This window comes from Uncinocarpus reesii, genomic scaffold, assembly GCF_000003515.1.
Source record: "Uncinocarpus reesii 1704 scaffold_1 genomic scaffold, whole genome shotgun sequence".
Lineage (NCBI taxonomy): Eukaryota > Fungi > Ascomycota > Eurotiomycetes > Onygenales > Onygenaceae > Uncinocarpus > Uncinocarpus reesii.
In genome coordinates, this window is record NW_003052500.1 from 54,831 (window position 1) to 76,035 (window position 21,205).

At 48.0% G+C, this 21,205-nt stretch overlaps 7 protein-coding genes across 7 annotated transcripts in view; 4 read left to right on the forward strand and 3 right to left on the reverse strand.

The window, feature by feature from the left end:
• Positions 1–496: 496 nt before the first annotated feature.
• Positions 497–2,119, forward strand: UREG_00160 (uncharacterized protein; the record flags this gene model as incomplete). The annotated part of the gene is made up of 2 exons (XM_002540601.1): positions 497–949; positions 1,004–2,119. 2 exons carry the CDS (start codon positions 497–499, stop codon positions 2,117–2,119), a joined length of 1,569 nt encoding a protein of 522 aa, XP_002540647.1.
• Positions 2,120–3,878: 1,759 nt separating this feature from the next.
• Positions 3,879–5,151, reverse strand: UREG_00161 (uncharacterized protein; the record flags this gene model as incomplete). Its single annotated transcript, XM_002540602.1, has 2 exons — positions 3,879–4,699; positions 4,839–5,151. 2 exons carry the CDS (start codon positions 5,149–5,151, stop codon positions 3,879–3,881), a joined length of 1,134 nt encoding a protein of 377 aa, XP_002540648.1.
• Positions 5,152–6,308: 1,157 nt separating this feature from the next.
• Positions 6,309–10,611, reverse strand: UREG_00162 (multidrug resistance protein 1; the record flags this gene model as incomplete). The annotated part of the gene is made up of 10 exons (XM_002540603.1): positions 6,309–6,335; positions 6,434–6,795; positions 6,851–6,967; positions 7,204–7,240; positions 7,386–7,570; positions 7,639–7,678; positions 7,863–8,396; positions 8,448–9,239; positions 9,292–9,964; positions 10,022–10,611. The coding sequence occupies 10 exons, from the start codon at positions 10,609–10,611 to the stop codon at positions 6,309–6,311; spliced, it is 3,357 nt and encodes a 1,118-aa protein (XP_002540649.1).
• Positions 10,612–12,281: 1,670 nt separating this feature from the next.
• Positions 12,282–13,540, forward strand: UREG_00163 (3-hydroxyisobutyrate dehydrogenase; the record flags this gene model as incomplete). Its single annotated transcript, XM_002540604.1, has 3 exons — positions 12,282–12,423; positions 12,495–12,652; positions 12,809–13,540. 3 exons carry the CDS (start codon positions 12,282–12,284, stop codon positions 13,538–13,540), a joined length of 1,032 nt encoding a protein of 343 aa, XP_002540650.1.
• A 412-nt stretch (positions 13,541–13,952) lies between these two features.
• Positions 13,953–17,671, forward strand: UREG_00164 (uncharacterized protein; the record flags this gene model as incomplete). Its single annotated transcript, XM_002540605.1, has 5 exons — positions 13,953–14,047; positions 14,147–14,814; positions 14,882–16,791; positions 16,842–17,288; positions 17,357–17,671. 5 exons carry the CDS (start codon positions 13,953–13,955, stop codon positions 17,669–17,671), a joined length of 3,435 nt encoding a protein of 1,144 aa, XP_002540651.1.
• Positions 17,672–18,522: 851 nt separating this feature from the next.
• UREG_00165 (uncharacterized protein) lies at positions 18,523–19,552 on the forward strand (the record flags this gene model as incomplete). The annotated part of the gene is made up of 2 exons (XM_002540606.1): positions 18,523–18,657; positions 19,103–19,552. 2 exons carry the CDS (start codon positions 18,523–18,525, stop codon positions 19,550–19,552), a joined length of 585 nt encoding a protein of 194 aa, XP_002540652.1.
• Positions 19,553–20,456: 904 nt separating this feature from the next.
• UREG_00166 (uncharacterized protein) overlaps positions 20,457–21,205 on the reverse strand; it is a gene marked incomplete at both ends in the record, with an annotated part of 3,209 nt that continues 2,460 nt past the window's right edge. Inside the window, one exon of the mRNA XM_002540607.1 lies at positions 20,457–21,122. Coding sequence (XP_002540653.1) covers positions 20,457–21,122 — 666 coding nt within the window. The remainder of the gene's footprint in view (positions 21,123–21,205) is intronic.

The following is a 21,205-nucleotide window of genomic DNA, read 5'->3' on the forward strand; positions in this document are numbered from 1 at the left end:
TCCTTATAAACTGACTGAGCTACTCTTATATAAATTCTAATACAATAATATTTCATATCTCACTTCCAATTCTATTCACTCTCTATAGATCAATTTTCAATTTTTAAAACATTATTATAATATTTATAGTATTCTAAGAGATTTATAAGTAAATCTTTCAATTTTATTCACTTTTGATCTAGAAATACATGTTTTCTTGTTTTGAAGTATTATATAACTAGCTGAATTACATAATGTATTCTGAATTTAATTTTGATTGAATTTTTAAAATAATTATGACATTTAATAGAGAAATATCTAGAGTTATGAACTATCAAGTATCAATTTAATTACTTGCTTAGTTCATAAGTTATAGTTATTTGAATGTGCATCATCTCAATTGAATTTGCCGTCGTTGAGTGGTGGCCGTCGCTGAGTGGTAGAGTACGTTAACTATCTTGCACCTCGAGCTTTCTGGTCTTGTTGAAGGCAGGACTTGTTGACTGCTTGATGAACAATGGCCAAAAAGACCCGCAGCCTTCTCCATGGGGAGATCACATACTCATTCGCCAAAGATGAGGAAGTCAACATCCTCCATCGCCTAGGATATGTCAAGCAGCGCGCAAAGTTCTTCAATGTCTTGTACCGCAAGCGCGCCTGGATGAAAGCCATCGTTGCCCACCACCTTGGCGCATCTCCCAATGCTTGCTATGTGGCTGGCTCCCAGGACTGGATCTATGGCAGTTTCAATGTCTGTATTCCGGTCACTGTCTCGTCAAGCTGGAGGAGGAAAACGCAAAGACTGATGCTCCGGTTCCCCCTTCCATATCGTGTTGGTGACCACTTTTGCCCAGGAAATGGTGATGAGAAGCTTCGATGTGAAGCTGGGACCTATGCGTGGCTTCAGCAGAATGCCTCAGATGTGCCCATCCCACACATGTATGGGTTTGCTTTATCGACTGGCGAGACAGTATGTATCCCTCCCGTTTTGTTGATGACTTGGCTGATTTTTGAGCATTTTCAGTTCACCACAGCCACTTGCTTGTCATTCTGGAAGCGGTGGTTTTTTAAACTCCGGTGCTCCGTCCTGTCATTCCTTGGATGTCCGCTGCCTTCGCGCTACGTTCCCCATCGGCCACATAGTCAAGCCACGGATATCGGCTACCTTCTGATTGAGTACATCGACAACTCGGCCGGCCGGATGCTTTCTAATACTTGGAGTACAAAAAGGCATGACGACCGGTTACGTGGGAACCTCTTTCGCTCACTTTCTCAAATCCTGTTAAGCATCACACGAACCCCATTACCATGTATTGGATCATTCATAATTGATAATAATGGTTATCTACAACTCACCAACCGGCCACTATCACTTGAAATCCAGGCACTAGAGAATGAAAACATTCCAACTGACATGCCTCGCAATTACACTTACGCCACAGTCGACTCCTATATCCTTGATGTTCTGAGGATCCATGACAACCATCTCCTTCATCAGCCCAATGGAATCAACAATCTTGGTGACTACAGTTCCCAGGCAGCAGCTCTGACAATTCTACGAGCAGCTTTGCCATCCTTCTTTGACCCAGGTCTGCGTCGCGGCCCTTTTGTGTTGACATTTACTGATTTCAACCAGAGCAACTTTTTTGTGGATGAAGACTGGAATGTGACATGCATTGTGGATCTGGAGTGGATGTGCTCATTGCCTATTGAGATGTGCCGCATTCCCCCATGGCTAACAAACAAAGCTGTGGATGAGATTGCTGAACAGCCTGAAGAGTATGGTCAACTCAGACAGGAACTAGTAGATACACTTGCAGCAGAAGAAGCAAATCTGCTTGCCACAAACAAGGCGGACGCCCAGCAGCATCGTCTGTCAATGGTCATGAATCAAGGTTGGGAACTAGGAACATTCTGGTATTCTCTCGCACTTCGAAGTCCCACAGGTCTTCACGCGCTCTTCTACAAACAGATCCAGCCGAGATTTCTCCAAAAATGTCCGGAACATACAGAATTTGACAATATTGTCCCATGGTACTGGAGAACCGATTTTCTTGAGGTTGCCATCAAAAAGATGGAGGATAAGCAAAACTATGATAGGCAACTGCGAGAAGCCTTTGACCAGAATGAGGGCCCGTGACATGCTAAACAACCCAAATCATTCTGTTCCAAGCACTGGTGCCATGAGCCTCATTTCCCTTTGCCTTGACTAGTGTTGGTGTCCCCCTTGTCACAGAGTGCGGCGTCGAAAGCGTCCATCAAGGCACTTTTCGCTGCATTATCCCGGTTCTCAATTCGTTTCTTCTTTGCGGCATCGGCCGACGAGCTGAGCAGCGCCATATCTCTTCGGGTAGTTTTGACTCCATAGTTCGCCTCGTCGATTTTCGGTTCTTCGTCGTCTTGCAGTTTATTTATATGTTTATTGTCGGCCATCCTGGCATAAACTCGCTGTGTCTGCTTTGTTCGCTTGTTTTGTTTTCTATCAGCTTCAGTTCCTGCCAAATTTGTCCTGCGTTCTCCCTTGAGAGAAGTAGGCAGGGAGCAGTATATAAACCATATGTACATGCCCGGGGAAAACCGTATTCCCACTTTGTGAGAAGGTTTCAGTTCCCGTTCTTGATTTGAAACAATGATAAAGGAAGGCTGCAATATGAGGGCTGCGATGAGGGAAAGCAGTGCGGGGTTTGCGTGGCTGAATCCATGGATGTCTTGACGCTGTGTGCCCGATTGACAAGGCTACATACATCCACCATCCGGAGTCACCACTCCCCCGCCCACAAGATCGCCTGCAGGCCACAAGTGGCCGTGGCATATTCGTGCGTCCGATTTCTCTGATGCCTAACATTTGCTGATGTCAACATCCAGGTTATCGAGCCGAACAGGGCCTTATATTCACTCAACTAGTCATCAATCTTTTGCCTCTCACCCTAATACCTAGGCTACTGGCCGTTTACAATAGGGAGCTATGGGGTAACTAGTCGCAGACCTTGAAATCGGACTTGTACAAAGCGCGCCCCACAAGGTAATGATGCAGAGGGACAGCCAAGTGCCACATACCAAAGGCTATAACGAAGACCGTTTCCCAACATCTTAGTTTTGTCGAACAAGATGGCTATGGGAACCGTTAACTACCTCTGAGCTAGGCTGGACGTGGGCCAACCGCATCGCCTTGACGAGACCTACGAATACTTCAATTCTCCAATTGATTATCGAAAGTCTTATCCCAAATCGGATAATTGGAAAAGACACAGTTAATTTGCGACGGACATTTTGCGTTTAAGAATGACCCGAGACCCCGTCAACAATGTCGGTTGAAAAACTTACTAACAACATTGTTGCTGGTTTGACCAGCCTAGAAGAAGCATCAGAATTGTCCCCTGCAAAAGGTGGAATATGGCTTGAGAATCATCCTAGCAATCTTCAGGGAGAAACTGAGGCGATCCGGCAACATCTACAATACAAAATTTATGATGAAAAAGGTTGCCTTGAAGGCCTGAGGGAGCCGGCTGGATCCTAGATCTTTGTAAAGATTGAGGAACAACAACAGCCTTTCCTGCTTGGTTAATTACAAGGCACTGCACAAATGACCGAGAGTGAATATTGAAAGCGAGCTACAGGTAATGGATCCATAATATAGGAGATAGTTGACCCATAGAGTATACCGCCAATACCAGAAAACGGCCACAATTCAGTGCAGCCAATATGAATGGCGTAATCCATTCCCGGATCCGAACAAGTGCTTTTCATACAGCAATAAGTCGAGTCCGTCAACATTCGGTGTCTAAGCAATGAAAACTAAGGCCATCATTGCGGCCATAGATGGAGACAAGAGCTTCTCAACTGTGCCACAAGCACCTTTTCAACTCACACATAACCGCTATCAATCACCAAGGGTATTTTCAATCTTTAAATGGCCAATAACTCTCAAAGGTGGCCCTGTCGTCTGAAGTGTGGGTGTACTGCTTCATAAGATCTATTTTGGCCGCCCGAAGAGTCTCCATGACCTCTTCGTATTTTTCGTGCTCCGCAATGCCTTTCTCCGGCCACGAAGACCCTAAGCGTCGGCGTATATCTGCCATGGCGTCCATTCCACGTTCAGCAGATTCGGCGTCGCTTTCGATTTCCGCAACCTCGGAATCAGAAAACTCAATCGGAAATGGAATCGGGTCAGTATCCAACCTGGGCCCCTGGTTCTGCCAGTCATCCCGTATATCCAGTAGTAGGGCACGGGCATTGGCCTCTCCCACCTCAGACACCCGGCGGGAAACTTCAAGAAACACTCCGATAACCGAGTTCCTGAACATAATGGCACTGTAATGGCTTGGGTTCTTCTTCTTGACTAGACGACGCCATGCAACCATTAGGCACTTGTCCAAATAGTGCCTAGCTACTGTTGCCTTCTCCTCTCCTTGCAAGGTGCTATAGTTCTCTGGAGCTTTGGGAATCTCCAAATTATCATCGACATCTGTGGCTGGGAAATCAAAGAATAGAGGGTCCAAGGTATGATCGAATAATGGAGCGATGTAGGTTGACTGCCAATCGATAATTCCGGTGACCTCGGTTGGCCTTTCGGGATTTACAAATATGTTCTCGTCGTGGAAGTCGCTGTGCCAAATATGGCCTTTCAGAAGATTTGGGTCTTTTGGCAAAAACGTTTCAAGAACCTGCAAGTATGATTGCATCGCTGCCAACTTTCTTTCGCGATTCGGCTGGTAGAGTCCTGGCCCGTATAGAATTAGCAGCTGCTTGGGGCAGCCATGCGAGGTTTTGATAGCTTGGATTTCCCGATGGCCGATTGCCTTCCTATACTCCAGGACAGTATCCCCTAGATGATATACGTAAGCGGGGCAAAAACATACCAGCAACGCGGAGCTTACATGGACCTCGATCACAATTAGCATAGTCGCGTCCGTTCTCGAACCACTCATAGTTGGCAGCCGGGCCAACGGTGAATTTTGGATTCTGGACATGGACTCCATTTTTATCGGCATAAAGATAGTCTTCAGGTGAAACGTGGACATCCTCTGTGTAGTAAAGGCTTCCGAGGCGTGAAAATGAGACCGATGACCACGTTCTTTGATAATCGAAAACCTTCAGGAGCACTTTCAGCTTGTCGGTTTCTTGCAATCGTCGCCATGCTTCAGCCAAAGGAATCCCTTGGATCTTCTCCATGATGATATATTCAACTCCCACAGTATTGTCCCGACCGCTTTTGGAATTCCAGGCATAAACATGTGGGATTGGGGTATTGAGGACAGTTCGCATCTGCCAAGGATAATCAGTTTAACGAAATAGCGCAAGAGGGAATGGCTTTGTAAAAAAGGGAACAAAATCTTTTACAAAGTCCATGGTTGCAACTTCGCTCGCAGTTGTAAAGTGAGCAGTGCCAGCATTTGGGTTGGGAACTTTCCCAACAACTTGCTGTCCATCATCCATTGTGAATACAAATGCTTTGTTGTACAGGCCATCAGCACACTTTTCAATATTGATACATTGCTTAGCACCAACGGACTGGGTTGCTATTCGAGATAGCTCATTCATATTAAACCGGACATGCCTCTGTTGTGCCTGCTCTACTTCGTTGAAGACAAACCGTCCGCGAGTGTAACTGAAAAACTCCTCATTCGAGTTCCAATCTGTCGAGGGTCAGCTACCTGTTCTCAACCGTGGATCATGGCCGCTTACCCTTTGTGCATATTGCTGTCGTGCGGGTTGAACTAGCAAAGAACACCCCGAATTTGCTGAGATGTCGGGGGGCTTTTGTGGACAGCATTTCAGAGACAGGTTAGGATATAATCTGCTGATAAAGGTGTAAGCAATGTTCCTCTTCTCGACCTTGTTTGAAGAGCTGCAATCACCATAATTGTGGCAATCTGCTCCATGGATGTAGTTCAACCTGCTGGGTGATGAACTTGAGAGGTTTCTCTCGCTTGTATCAGCCCGTACGACTAAATTTACCACTAGTGCTACTTTGGGGCGGGAGCGGGCGGCTCCGGCGCTTAACTAACTTAGTTTTATAGTTACTTGCGTGTGATTGGCTGGCTGTTCGGTGGATCATGCAATTTGGCCACAACCTGGAAGATGTACCTACCTTTTTCCATTGCTGAATATAGAATGAAGAAGAAACATCTTCCGTTGTAAATCCTTAGGGATGGCAAGCATAACTTAGACAGTTGGTACTTATTTAAAAGGCACCGGCCTCAGGAAACAGGACTATGCACCTGGTTGAGAGTAGAGATTTGCCCCATTCGGTCCTCATATGCCCTAAAAATACACAATAGGAATATAGGTTTTCTGCAATAGGAATGATCGGAATGAGCCCCCGGTGCTTAGCGATCGAGAGCCTGTGATTTGCACTATTCCCACGCCAAATTAGCAAGATCTGAATAGGGGTGTTTCGTTGTAGGAAATAGATTGATAGTTTGCAAATGTCAAAAACCAAGTGGGGCCTCACCATCTCGAAATAGACACCTTGTCTCCGTATTAACGACCTATGATCGCCGTACTCTACAATCCCCGATCCCTTGGTGCACTCCCTCTTTCCCCACCGCCCTGTGTGGAGCTCTCCAAAAACAAAAATGACATCAGCATTCTGCACCGTCGCCAGCCGATGAGCCACAACAACAATTGTTCGTCCTTTAGCTGTTCGTTCTATTGCAGCTTGCACCAGTTTCTCCGATTCCGAATCGAGGCTGGACGTTGCCTCATCTAGGAGGAGCACTTGTGGGTTTCGAAGAAGTGCACGAGCGATTGAAATCCGCTGTTTTTGTCCGCCAGATAGAGAGAGACCCCGATTTCCCACGTCGGTAGCATATCCTAGCATTTCGGTTATTTTTAGGATACCAGGTATAAGTAGGAGTTTCTTCCTTACCGTCTGGCAAAGATTGGATGAATTCGTGAATTTCGGCATCGCGACACGCTTGGTAAACTTCTTCATCCGTCACTGTCGCTGGGTCGACGCCAAGCATGACATTATCACGAATAGAACCTAAGTGGCAGTTAGTTCATGATGATTTATCAAAGATCAAAGTCGCGGTCGTGACGTACCTTGGTACATTGTCGGATCCTGAGACACTAAAGATAGCCCTCGGCGATAACGGTTGATCTCCAAAAGACGTAGGTCTATCCCATTGATAAATATACCGCCGTGCTGGTAATCATAAAATCTATCCGCCGCAGTTAAGAAGCCGAGTCGTGAATTTTAACAAGCTAGAATGAACCCACCTCTCGAGAAGGGAAATGATCGAAGTTTTCCCACAACCTAAGCATTCATCAACAGAGGGTTAATCCTCGCCCCAGGAAAAGGTAGCATACCGGAAGGACCAACAAACGCCGCAAACTGCCCCTTTTCGATCTAACTACGGGTGAGAGTGAATCCACATGATAAACGTTATTTATGGACATACGGTAAAACTAAGATCCTTGAACACAGGCAGATCGCGTGTTGGATATTTGAAGCTCACGGATCTGAACTCTATCTTGGCACCGCCGTCGAGCTCAACCACAGAGCCTGGTGCTTTCGAATCATCGTGACCGGGGGAGGTCCTGAGACTTATGATCCTGTTTGCGGCCTCTGATGCCTGCGCCATGTCTTTGTTTACGTTAGAATGTTCCACGTGTAAGGAAAAAGAGGACGCGATTGTTTGGGGTTAGGCATACTAGGAGTCAAACTTCCAAATTGACCAGAAGCTTGTCCACCCTATGAAGATTGTCAGCCAAATTCGAAAATATGGGAACAAAATTGGTCATTTATACCAAAATAATAGCGGTAAAAACAACGAAGAATTGAACCACATCGTATTCGCCGCGTGCCAAAAGTTGGCCCCCATACCTTTAGGAAATTCAAGATCAGCAATCAAGGCTAAAGCACTATACAAACATACATACCAGAAGCACAATGCCATACATCCGAGGTCCAAACTATCGGCTGCGGCAAACACCAGACATCCGTGCCTCGCCTTTAAGAACGCCGCTCGGACCTGATTTTGAAGAAGGTCTGAATACCTCTTGTTGATTGAATCTTCAAGCGTGAGCGATGTAACGGTACGGAATGCGCCTATTGCTTCAGTTGCAAATTGCGCACTCTCCGCGAAGACAGCATTGTTCAGTTTCTCAAATCGAAGCTCATACCTAGATCTAATAAAGACGGCAAGAATGAGAATTGGGTAAGCCGAAAACACTGAAACAATGGTCAGCTTCCATCCGAAAGCAAAGGATATGGCAATGCATCCAATGATATTGAATAAGGAAATCAAAGGGAACGCCATGTACGGTCCTAGAAGTTCTTGCAATTGCGTTGGGTCAGAGGACAGCCGCGCTGTTAATGCTCCTGTCGAATTTTCCTCTTTGTCGAAGAAAGGAATTGGCTTATGAATGATGCCTTCAAAATATTGCTGGCGATAAATAGTGGCTATGTGCTGCAGAGAGCCATTAGTGAAGCGTGGATCCATCAGAACAAGCCCACTTACTGTTGATACCGACACGGAGGAAAAGCCGAGTAAAAAGTAGAAAAAGAACACCGCGATGGCGAGGATAAAAAACATCAGGGCCCAGAAATCTGCACGGTTCAGCAACTCCGACCCAGTGAGTTGAAACGTCTGGATAAGATGCGCAAAAATAAAGCTCTGGACTGAGAAACCAGCTACAAACAAGTTAGTCTCAGGTTGCCGTGTGGATATGCCTTTGTGCCTACCGCCGCATCCAGCAGCTCCAACTATGATCGACAGATATAGCAACGACAGTCGTCTCTGTTCCCAAAGAAACAACCCTACAGAATTGATAAGGGATTTGGGCTTGATGCTTTCTTCACCGACCTCAAGGATGTCATTTTCCGCTCTTTTCTCACTTATTGCCTTAGAAAGGACCGGGTCTGAAACATCTTCTTCGACTCGCTCAGGCGAGCTGGGGTCACCTTCCATTTCAAGCTGCTGGTTCATCACGAGGTCGTAGTACAGTCCTTCCAATGACAACAGCTCCTCGTGTGTGCCCTCTTCCATTGCCTGTCCAGCTTTCAGCAGAATAATCTTATCGGCTTTCTTGATAGTAGACAAACGGTGTGCAATGGTAATAGTAGTGCGGTTCTTCGACACACGATCTAATGCCTCTTGGACAATACGCTCACCACGCACGTCGATTGAACTCGTCGCCTCGTCAAGAACGAGTATTGCAGGTCGTTTGATAATACTCCTAGCTATGGCGAGTCGCTGCCGTTGGCCACCGCTAAGTTTAATACCATTCTCGCCAACCAGCGTATCATAACCCTAAAAAACCAGGTCAGCTTCGAGAATGGGAACATACAAACACGCCACAGACCTGTGGAAGCCTATCAATGAACTCGTCAGCAAACGCTTCATGGCACGCCTCTTTTACTAGCTGTCGCTTTATCGTCTCGTCCTCATTTTCCCATTTCGATCCAAACAAACCGTATGAGACATTTTGATAAATGGAAGCGTTGAAGCAAAAGGGTTCCTGCTGGACGAGGCCAATCTGTGACCTCCACCACTTGAGATCTAGATCAATGATATTTGTGGTATCAAGAGATATAAATCCAGCATTTGGTGCGATCGTATCGACAGCAACAGATTGATCTTCGTCGCTATTTTTCGAATTTTGTTCGGCAGTTGAGATCTTAAGGGGCTCAAGCACATCGTCCAGTTGGTACCAACGCTCTAGAAGTCCAACGATTGTGCTTTTGCCACACCCGGAAGGGCCAACTAGGGCTGTAATCTTGCCGGCAGGAATTCGTAGGGAGAGGTTATTCAATACCTTGACACTCGGCCGACTTGGATAAGAGAAGGTGACGTTGTTCAGTTTGATATCCTTTGTGGCAGAAACTTCTGGCTCCCTCAAGCCTGACGATGATGGACTGGGCTTGTCCAGGACTTCAAAAAAAGCCTCCGAGGCACCGATCGCCTTTGTTATAGCCATGATCGGAGACGCAATTGACGAGACGGCAGAAACAACAATAAGGACAGAAAATATAACGCTAAGAAATGCTTGTCAGTCCAAAGCAGACGTAGTGCGAGGAAACGTTTCCACTCACATGACAACCTCGCCAACATCTTCAACGTTACCTCTAGAATATTGCCTTATCCCAAACCAAAAGGTCAATGCAAAGTTGCAATACAAGGCAAAGTGAAGAGGGCTTAGGTGAATTCCCATGACGGGGGATATTCGCAAACCCCTCCGCCTAGCCTCAGCCATCCATCCTGCGTATCTTGATCCTAAACGGTCTTCCGCGCCGCAGGCTACAATTGTTCTCATAGTTCCCAAAGCCTCACCCGCAATTGACGAGGCTTTCTCGTTGGCGAAGTCAACTTTTTTTTGCAGCTTCATAAACAGAGGAACCGTTATAGAAAGAAGAAGTAGTAGGAATACTAACGCAGAGCTCGAAACTAGCGTCAGCGACCAAGAATAACGGAAGGCGACAACGTATGCGGCGATAACCAAGGTCAGAGACTGCACTAGAATCGAAAGCTTGTCACCGATCCCCGCTTGAATCAAGTTTGCCGATGTTGTGATGGTCGTTGTGGGCCGCCCAACTGGAAGCTTATCAATGAAAGAGATACGTTGTTGGAACAAGGCAGAGACATATGCGAGTCGCAACCTTGCAGAGATCCTCAGGCCAGCCATGCGAATGCAGAACTGTAATTATATTAATAGGTATATGGTGAGAATACCGCTGAAGCCAGGGGAACCAACCACAGATACATAGTTCAGCACGAACTTGCCAATAAATAAATAGACGATATATAGCCTAGATATCAAAGAACAGGCTTAATAGATAGTTCAGGGGACTAAACCCAAGGCTCCTGGATTCCAAGCAGTGAATCAGAATGTAGGAGGCGGAGGACGTACACATTGCGATTAATCGACCGTAGAAACTCGTCTTTCGTGGGTCCTGAGTTGGGCATGAAAAAGCTGTTGAACTCCGCAGCCAGTTGACCTTGATGCTTTCAGTTCGCTACTACGGCAAAAGAGGCGCCTCGCCTTCACTAACCACTTATAATGTTCATCAACGGCAACGCCTACGGCATGAGCGTCAGCCATTATTGTTCGTCATACTCGGCAGCTAGCAGTCACATACAATACCTGTCCCGGCCGCACAAAGCGCAGCAACGCCCATGAGGATGAAATCCAGTTTGGAGCCATACGAAAGTATTTTCTGGGCGAACCGTGTTAGTTACAGGGCTAAAAACAACTTCAACACAAATGCACACCCAGAAATTCCTAAAAGGGGGTCTCTGCTCCGGCTCCTGAGCGGCGGAATCGCCAGGCGACTCGTGAGAAGCGGACGCCATCCAGTGAGAGATGGCAAGCCCTCAAAATTGCAAATAGCGACGGGAAATGGAAGAGATCTCAGTCGGTTCAAGACATTTTGTTGACTTGAATCCCCAAATTCCTGAATTTTGGCAATGGTGATCTGCTTCGGAGGGTCTCAGGCAACAAGATAAATTGCCAAGTCTGCTAGTCAGCTTGAAATTGCCTAGCCAGAAGTGCCAATCTCTCTCCTGGACTGGGAGGATCCTCTCAATGAGTATTTCGTACTCGGGATCATTGAATAGCTCTGCAAACATCTGGGACCGGGACCGGCAATCACTGATCCCGAGACCATGCCCCGTGCATCTGCTCTGGATGGCCAGCCTGGGGGACAATGAGTCATCAGCGGGAGATCCTGGTTGACAAGTATAACCCACGGGGCCAATCAGCCAGAATCAGAACAGCACAGGGCGCAGGTGTCTCTGCCCTCGAGACCAGAGGTGCAAGAGCAGCAAGCTGTTAATAATGAGGTGCGATGTGAGATGCTGGGCCAGCATCGACCGCCTTACCGCTTTTGGCAGAAGCCGGCGCCAAGATATTTCGGATCGATATAATTCCGCTGGCTTACTAATTAGCAAAGCGCTAACTGTATCCGGAGCTACTAATGTTTTCTATCTTGCACCCGGCGGGCATTCCCGCTGGCAGCCCTGATCAAGAGCTGTTATTATGGTCATAAGAACCCGTCTACTGATATTATCCAAGGAATGTACAGCTACGGAATAGTTAGCGCAGATATCTATATAGATCACACACCTACAATCCCAGCCTTGCACCCGGGAAGCTCCCCCATGCTTCTCTTCCCCGCCCCTCGGCTATAACCGGGGGGATCCCACGGCCGGCTTGCAGCACCACGAGGAGCCCACCGACATCCAAGCGAGACCATCCCGTCGGCAAGAACAAAGCTTTATACGGCCTCACACTGTCCCTGCGTTGCTTGTCTCTTTCTGCCTGAACTTGGCCGCAAGCCATTATCCGTTCCAGCCATGACCGTTGTCCCCCTCAATGGCCCTCTGCGGAGGCTCATCTCCATCTCCCCGAAATCTACCTTGTACTTTTCCAAACGGACCTTTGCGACAACCTTGCCTCGAGATGCCGATTGGGGCTTCATTGGTCTAGGTCAGATGGGTATGTCGCGGTGCGCCTGGACACTGGCATCAGACGCTTCGTATCAGCTAACTCTGACCCTCATCCGCAAGGCTATCCCATGGCGAGAAACCTCCGGGCAAAGATTCCCGAGTCCGATACCCTCGTTATCTGCGATGCCAACCCTGAATCAACGCAAAGATTTGTTGCAGAACACTCTAATCAGCGAGTAGAGGTCGCTTCAAATCCTCGCGAAGTGGCAGAGAAAGCGGTCAGTTGTGAAAACCCCCCGCCGCAAACAGCATTCTCCTGCAACTTGTACAGTGCACGATATCAATTCAGCACACCCCTTTCCGCTCCCCTCCCAATACTTTAAAAAACAGCCTTGCTGGCCTTCAGCAACCCGGGGCTAACCTCTTCGCGCTAGGGAACGGTCATAACCAGTCTTCCTGAGCCCCAGCATGTAAAGGGGGTCTTCCACACCATCCTTAAAAACGGTCTGCCAAAACTGACAAAGGAACGTCTCTTCATTGATTGCTCGACAATCGACCCGATTTCCTCGCGGGAAGTCGCAAGCGCGGTCCATTCAACCGGTGCCGGTCGATTCGTCGATGCGCCCATGTCGGGCGGTGTGGTTGGTGCCACCGCAGGAACGCTCACCTTTATGGTTGGCGCCTCATCCAAGGTTCCAGGCTTGGTACAAGAGGTAGAAGATGTCCTCCTGTTGATGGGCAAAAAGATGTGGCTCCTGGGTGAACAAGGAGCTGGCCTTTCCGGAAAACTGGCAAATAACTATCTCCTTGCCATCTCCAACATTGCCACCGCAGAAGCCATGAATTTAGGAGTCAGATGGGGACTAGATCCCAAAGCCCTTGGCCAAATGATAAATTCATCCACCGGCAGATGTTGGTCCAGTGAAGTGAACAACCCAGCTCCCGGTGTCATCGAGACTGCGCCAGCTTCGCGCGATTATTCCGGAGGATTTGGCGTTAGTTTGATGAAAAAAGATCTCAGACTCGCCGTCGAAGGGGCAAGGGAGGCCGGAACCCACTTAGAACTGGCAGCCAAAGCGCAGGAGGTCTATGATGCCACAGAGGCTGCCCATCGGGGGAAGGACTTTTCCGTTGTATATCAGTACTTGAAAGACCACTCAAATTAGACTGTGCATTAAAATATGATCCCATCCCTGTAGATCAATGCTGTCTCCTCTTGACGGATGCCGAATTGATTGCCCTATACTTCAGTGGCCTTTGATGTCTGGATGATGATGTTATTATTTTGTTCATCCTTTGATGAGTTTGTGTTGAGTTGCGTCACTTCGCACAGCCCAGAACCAAAGAAACCCGTCGCAACCGCTAAGTTAACTAACTAGCCATCCCAACCACTCTACCTACAACAACACACTCTCCTGTCATCATGGAACTTACATGATTGACAAGCTGACATAGTGCTGAATAGAAGATGCTGCATATCAGGGGTTATCTCCCGACAGCGTCATCACTAGCCAGCAAAGCCCATCGCTTCTACAAAAGCACCTCTTGAACCACTAGTTAGCTATTTATCGCATCACAATGGCTTATATTGTCCCCCTACATCATGCTAGCAGCATTAGCAATGCTATTACACTACAGTTCATGAAGCCAGGGGAGGATTGTTTGGTTATTGCGTATGGATAAGCGCCCGCTACCCTCCTGCAACGGCCTGCGTTGCTTGCGCGCAAGGAACGGAAGCTAATCAACCACCGCGTCGCCTTTATGGGTGCTAGGAAATCGAATCGTCTTGAGCTCTACACGAAAGCACCCGATGGCCTTGCCCTAAAATATTCCAAAGCTGTCTATGGAAAAATCTCCGTCCTGCAAAAACTCCCGCGCCCCAATCCTTCCGAGACAGATCTTCTTTTCGTCGGTACCGACCGAGATGCATACTTTACGTTGTCTTGGAATTCAGCTACTGGTCAGCTGCATACCGAGCAAAAGTATGTGGACATGGCGGACCCTTCATTGCGAGATAGCCAGAGCGGGGACCGATCATGGGTCGATCCCTCCGGGAAGTTCCTGACGCTCGAGATATACGAAGGTATAATTACAGTCATACCTATTGCTCAAGAGCCGTTGAAGCGTTCATCGTTATCCGGTCCTTCGCTCGGGCCACCCAAGGAGCGGGCTCATCTAGGAGAACCCGTTCAGGCCAGGATCGAGGAACTCGCAATTCGATCTACCGCATTTTTGCACCAGGATTCATCACGGGTCCCGCGGATAGCAATCCTTTATGAAAGTACGGACGGCAGAGTAAAACTAAAATTGCGAGACCTGATATACACGAGAGGGGTTGTTAATGGTGAAGCCAGCGTTGCGGAATTCCACAACGTAGATGAACTTTACGACAATTTAGAGCTCGGAGCTGAGATTTTAGTCCCTGTCCCATTGCCCCTTGGTATGTTATTCCCTCGACGCCCTTTGTAGTACTTCATTTATCTCCATTTATTGATCGGCATGTACAGGCGGCATCCTTATCCTTGGTGAAAAGTGTATCAAGTATGTTGATACAATCTCAAACGAAACCATTACACTGCCCTTGGAATACAATACTGTGTTTGTAGCCTGGGAGCAGCTAGATAATCAAAGGTGGCTGCTGGCAGACGACTATGGGCGACTGTTCTTCCTGATGTTGGTGCTGGACTCTGCAAATGCGGTTAGGACCTGGAAGGTTGACTTGCTTGGAGAGACATCTCGCGCATCGGTCCTTGTCCATCTCGGTGGAGGAGTGGTGTTCCTAGGCTCTCATCAGGGAGATTCCCATGTCATCAGAATCACCGAGGGTTCTTTCGAGATAATCCAGACTCTTTCCAATATCGCCCCCATCCTTGATTTCACGGTAATGGATTTGGGACATCGCGGAGATACACTGACACACGAATTTTCCTCTGGGCAAGCCCGAATTGTAACCGGATCTGGAGCCTTTCATGATGGAAGTCTAAGGAGCGTCCGAAGCGGAGTTGGCATGGAAGATTTAGGAGTTCTGGGTGCAATGGAACATATCACCGATTTATGGGGACTATCTGCCTTTTGTGCGGAAGAGAACTGTGACACTCTCCTCTTAGCCTTTGTGAATGAATCAAGGGTGTTCCATTTCTCACCTGATGGGGAGGTGGAAGAGAAAGACGAGTTCCTCGGCCTATTGTTGGGAGAAACCACCCTTCATGCCTCCAATCTTGCTGGTTGTCGCATATTGCAAGTGACGGAGCGCACAGCCAGGATTACAGACGTGGAAAGTGAACTGGTAATATGGCATTGGTCTCCGTCTGGCCATCAAAAAATCACTGCCGCTGCCGTCAATGAACAGTATTTGGTGTTGATGATCGGTGGCCAGGAAGCTGTCATATTCGACATCGCTAGCGATATTCAAGTATCTGGGCCAAAAACCTTCAAAGCTAACAAACAAGTTTCTGGTGTCACTCTCACTTCGTCGCCTGCTCAAGCCTGCATTTTCTGTTTTCCTCAATCGGCAGAAATCAGTATTGTGAATCTCACCGATTTGACCATTCGGCATACCGAAACTCTGGGAGAGCCAGGAGATGCCGTTCCACGATCGGTGCTGGTAGCCAATATGATTCCGAGCAAACCACCGTCTCTTTTCGTTTCAATGGCCGACGGGAGCGTTTTTTCATTTTCCCTCAACGCTGAAGATTATTCGCTGTCAAATGCTAACAAGCTTGTCCTTGGGTCAGAGGCCCCAGTATTCAAATTGCTTCCCCGGGGAGATGGTCTCTTCAATGTCTTCGCAACTTGTGACCATCCTAGTTTGATATATGCATCTGAGGATAGAATCGTGTACTCCGCCGTTAATTCGGACAAGGCAACTCGCATTTGTCATTTCAATGCAGAGGCATATCCGGGTGCAATCGCAGTTGCCACTCCTGATGAAATTAAAATCGCTCTCGTGGATGCAGAGCGTACCACCCAGATACAAACATTGATGATCAATGGGACCGTCCGGAGGATAGCCTATTCCGCGGCAGAACGGGCTTTTGGACTTGGAACTGTTCGAAGATCCCTAGTACAAAACGCGGAGGAGGTAAAGAGCTATTTTATTCTTTCAGACGAAATAATGTTCCGCCAGTTGAGTGTGTTTGACCTAAACTCGAATGAACTTGTCGAGTGTGTTATACGTACGGAGCATCCCGCTTTCAACGGTCAACAAAACAACGGCCGCCCGAAGGACATCTTCATCGTCGGTACCTCAGTATTAGACCCGGCCGAGGCACCGGAAAGTCAAACAAAGGGTAGAATCCTCATATTCGACGTCGGTGTTAATCGAGAGTTACGAATGGTATCGGAATTCCCCGTCCGAGGCGCATGCAGAGCGCTGGCCATGGTGAATGGTAAAATTGTCGCGGCGCTTATGAAAAGTGTGAGTGGATCCAATCTATATTCCAATCATGTTGCTAAAGCTTCAAACAGGTTGTGATTTTAAGTATGAAAAAGGGCAATTCTTATAGCATCGATATAGGGAAAGAATCGAGCTATCGGACATCCACGGCGCCTGTCGACCTCTCCGTCACAGATAACATCATTGTTGTCGCGGATCTGATGAAGAGCATCTCGCTTCTTGAGTACCAGGCCGGGGAAGCAGGACAGCCAGACAGCTTGAAAGAAGTAGCACGCCATTACCAGACATTATGGACAACAACGGCAGCCCCAATTGCAGAAAACGCGTTTCTCGTAAGTGACGCGGAAGGAAATCTAGTGGTTCTGAATAGAAATACAACCGGTGTGACAGAGGATGATAAACGTCGGATGCAAATAACTAGCGAATTGCGGTTGGGCACAATGGTCAATAGGATTCGTCGTATGGATCTCCAAGCCTCTCAGTCGTCTCCAGTGATTCCCAAGGCTTTCTTGGCTACGGTATGCGTATATCCGAGTACCCTGCGATTCCCTATTGACTTGCGCTTTGCTAATGCTAATTTGCACAGACTGATGGCTCCATCTACCTATTTGGAGTCATTGCCCAGTTTGCCCAAGACCTTCTAATGCGCCTCCAGTCTGCTCTCGCCAGCTTCGTTGCGAGTCCCGGCGGGATACCCTTCAGTGGGTACCGGGCGTTCAAAAGCGCGACACGTCAAGCTGACGAGCCATTTAGATTTGTGGACGGGGAACTTGTTGAGCAATTCTTGGACTGCCCGTTAGAAGTCCAAGAAGCTGTTCTAGCCAAGATGGATGGCGGTGGAAGGGATGTGACTTTATCGCAACTAAAAGATATTGTTGAAAGATTAAAAAGGATGCATTAGATGGACCGAATTTAGTGATGCAGACACCATAAAACAAGTAGCAAATGTACTGTATAGGCGGAACTGAATGATATACAGGCTTTTGGGGGAGGCCTATGAGTTGGTCGTGTATGCTAATACCTTACATACGTGTATGCTAGCCGTGATGCGATACGCAAGTTGTTGGTTCAGCGCACGGTAGCGACGATTATCCCGCTCGATATAGTCCTGCTTATTTCCCTTGTGTTCACTGTTCGGGAGTACGTTACAAAGCCAAGCAATTCTATCTGGCAAGTAACGCCTCTCATCAAATTGTAGCGGATAGGTTCGGTTTCGATTTTCCCCTGGGATCTCCCTCTCTGGCGAAAACCAAGCACGATGTGCCCCAGATTTCGTAACATCGAAGACTGTTTTGCTGTAGATATAGCCCCCAAATTTCTCTCAACCTTCCTCGTCGTCAATGCCGCCCTCAGATGTCCGTATCCCGCGGGGAAGTGTTTCCACTGCCATCGCCGGCATTCGCTCTCTCTTGCTTGCGCCTCTTATGCGCCGGCTGATTTGCGGTACTGGTTCTGTCCTGCAGTCGCTTTGATTCAGCCTCGTTTCCAAGTTTATCCATGTAAGATCGTAGAACGGATTCCAAACCAGAATTCCGCCTTCCGAGGAGCAGGACATCCGATGGCTGGATTTGGGCATGCCGACCGTGCCTATTGAGTGAAGAGCAGGCTGCGTTAACGTTGTAAAGAGCTGGGATAAAATAGAGACGGCTATGAACAGGACAGAGTGTACCTTGCAAACATGATGATGTCCTCGGTTGTCTCGGCTGGCTCTCAGTTAGAACGGAACGCCAAACCAAGTAAACGAAGAGAGCCATGCGCACCTATACGGTCCCATACCATCTCTGTCATGGCAATGACGAACTGCTGGGTAAGATCGACATCCGCCTCATCGGCCTGATCACGCACCATTCGGCGGAGAGCTTTCCACAGCTCGGCTTTCAGTCGCTAGTTAGTGACCAAGTCGGGTCAGCGAAGACGGACATCAAGTCAGAGGGAGCGGCCAGCTAACGCGATCTTCAAGCTGCTGTTCTTCAAGCTCATTTGACGCCATTATTTCAATACGGAGATTGATTGCGTTGCCTGAGACAGTCCATCATTGATGTTGACGTATTGCAGTGAGCAAACTAAACGTGAAATCGGAGGTGAGCTCGCCCAGGCTGAGCCCCGAATGCTTGGCGAAGTCACGTTTAGTTAGTTAACTAACTAACTAGCGCGCGCATGCCGTACGCGCGCTTAACTCGCTAAGCCTCGAGCCCAAAATTTCCTCCAAACGCCTCTTCTGATCGCCGGCGATGTTTGTGTTCGCTCGATCTCACACCCTTCCCTTCAGATACCGTCTGGTTAGTTTGCTACACGCCCCTACCGCATAACTGACGATTAACCCTCCTAAAAGTCTCCCGCCACCATGTCCGACTACCCCATCCTCGCCGTTTTGCAGACCTGGTGCGGCAATTTTACGACCAACGTGTCCAGCTCCATCTCCAATCTCACAATCCGCGACTACATTCGGCTGGTATGGATAATTGGGGGATACCTCTTTCTCCGGCCGTATCTTGACAAAGGATTTCGGAAAATGTTCGAAAGGGGAGCAGCGAAATCCGAAAAAGAAGAAGCGGACGCTGAAGCGGATCAAATGATGCCAACATCGAACCCGAACCTTTTACGCGATGGCAGAGACCAAGAGACTGAAGATGAAGACGAAGGCGATTCGTCCGCAGTTCCACAATGGGGGAAGAGTGCCAGAAGGAAACAGAGGAAGTTCATGGAATACCTAGAGCAAGAGGCAGAAAGGCGCAAGGAAGAAGACGACGATAAAGACATCGCCGACTTGCTAGAGGATTAGCTTGGGCCTCGCTGGGCTTGTACGACTTGATCGTTAATAGGATGGTGCTGTGCGTCCAGTTTCTTCTTCGCTTCAGACCAGATGGTGGGCTAGCATCCCATTTTGCAGCACAGCGGGCACGGGTCATGGATTCCAACTCCATTATCATCCTGTCGGAGCCGCTTAAAAACCTGGACGACGATGACAAGTATCCCCTGCCCTTCTATAGAATTTAAAGGAATAATGTTTTCGATATAATGATGTCTATTTTCCCTTCCTTCCGAACAGAAATGACGATTCTCGGGACCTGGGCCTAGGCGGCTTTCGGCAGAGCTTCTAATAACCATATGGCTGCCTGCAATACTGATATCCCGGTGCGAGCGAATCATATTTGGACACCCAACGCTCTTACTAGCAGAGTTTCAGCCTCATGGTCGATATCTGGTTACTTCTGACTAAGTGCACCACAGAGTCCTGCTCCAACATAATCGGCAGCGGCAGGCAAGTTTGACATCATAGATGGGAAGAAGCAACCATGGGTGAAGCAGTGGCGCTTTCTGGCCGAATGCATCGATAAGAGAGAGAGTCTCAAGGAGCGAAAAAGTTAGCAACAAGTATCCCGTCAAAATCAACTCTTACCCCATCATCCCCTATCACTATATTCTTCATTGAGCCCCCATTTTTATCATCAAGCTACGAAATACAACGACAGCATATTGCTCCAGAATTTAATCGACTCTTGCGGCACCTTTGCTGGGAGCTAGCCATGTCCGTTGCCAACTCCATTCGCGCCACCAATTTTATTTTGAGACTTCTTCAGTTATGCGTCTCAGTTATTGTCTTGGGCATATTCTCTTATTTCCTCGCTGTTCTGGCAGACCATGAGCTACCAATTCAAAGATGGATAAAGGCCGTCGAGGGCATATCAGGGGCCGCTACTTTCTACACCCTTTTGGCTTCTATCTTCACCCTTAGCATCGGCGGTGTTCCGTTCTTTGCAGGTTTGGCTATGATTCTTGACTTCTCCTTTACCGCCGCCTTTATCGCCATTGCCATCATGGCCCGAAATGGCACACAAACGTGCTCTGGAAATGTCAATACCCCGATCGGAAACGGTGACGCAAATCAACCCGCTGGAGGTTACGGACTTTTCAATATCGTTGTGATTCATCAAAGGCTGCTTTAGCCATTGCGCAAGCAGTCGGCCACCGACAGGAGTTTTGCAGTGGTTCAAAAGACCGTATAAACTCATGCTTTTGGCCCCATCACGCGGGCCAGGCATTAGATTTAAGGCCCTAAGCGCAGCTGAATCCAATTTCATGTACTGGGAGAGATCGTGCTGGTAGAGTTGATATTGGCCAAAGTTCGACGGATCCGACATGGCACCGAGATATTTGATTAAAGCCGCAGCAGACCCCATAGCCAGTTTCAAATCAGTTTGTGGTAAAGTTCCGGTAGCATGCTCGTTTTTCAGCAGCCTCGCTAGGTCCTGATCAATATCCCTCGTCGCAAAGTCCGATGCTGGCCTGCTTGAAATCGCAATCCCACAACTATCCGCAATAGACCTTATCTTGGCTAGTTCGATATCTTTCTTTTGTCCGTCCGCAGTAACCAGGCATTCTTTAACTCCCAATTGAATGACCAAGGATTCAAAGTTCGAATAGAGGTCGTTAT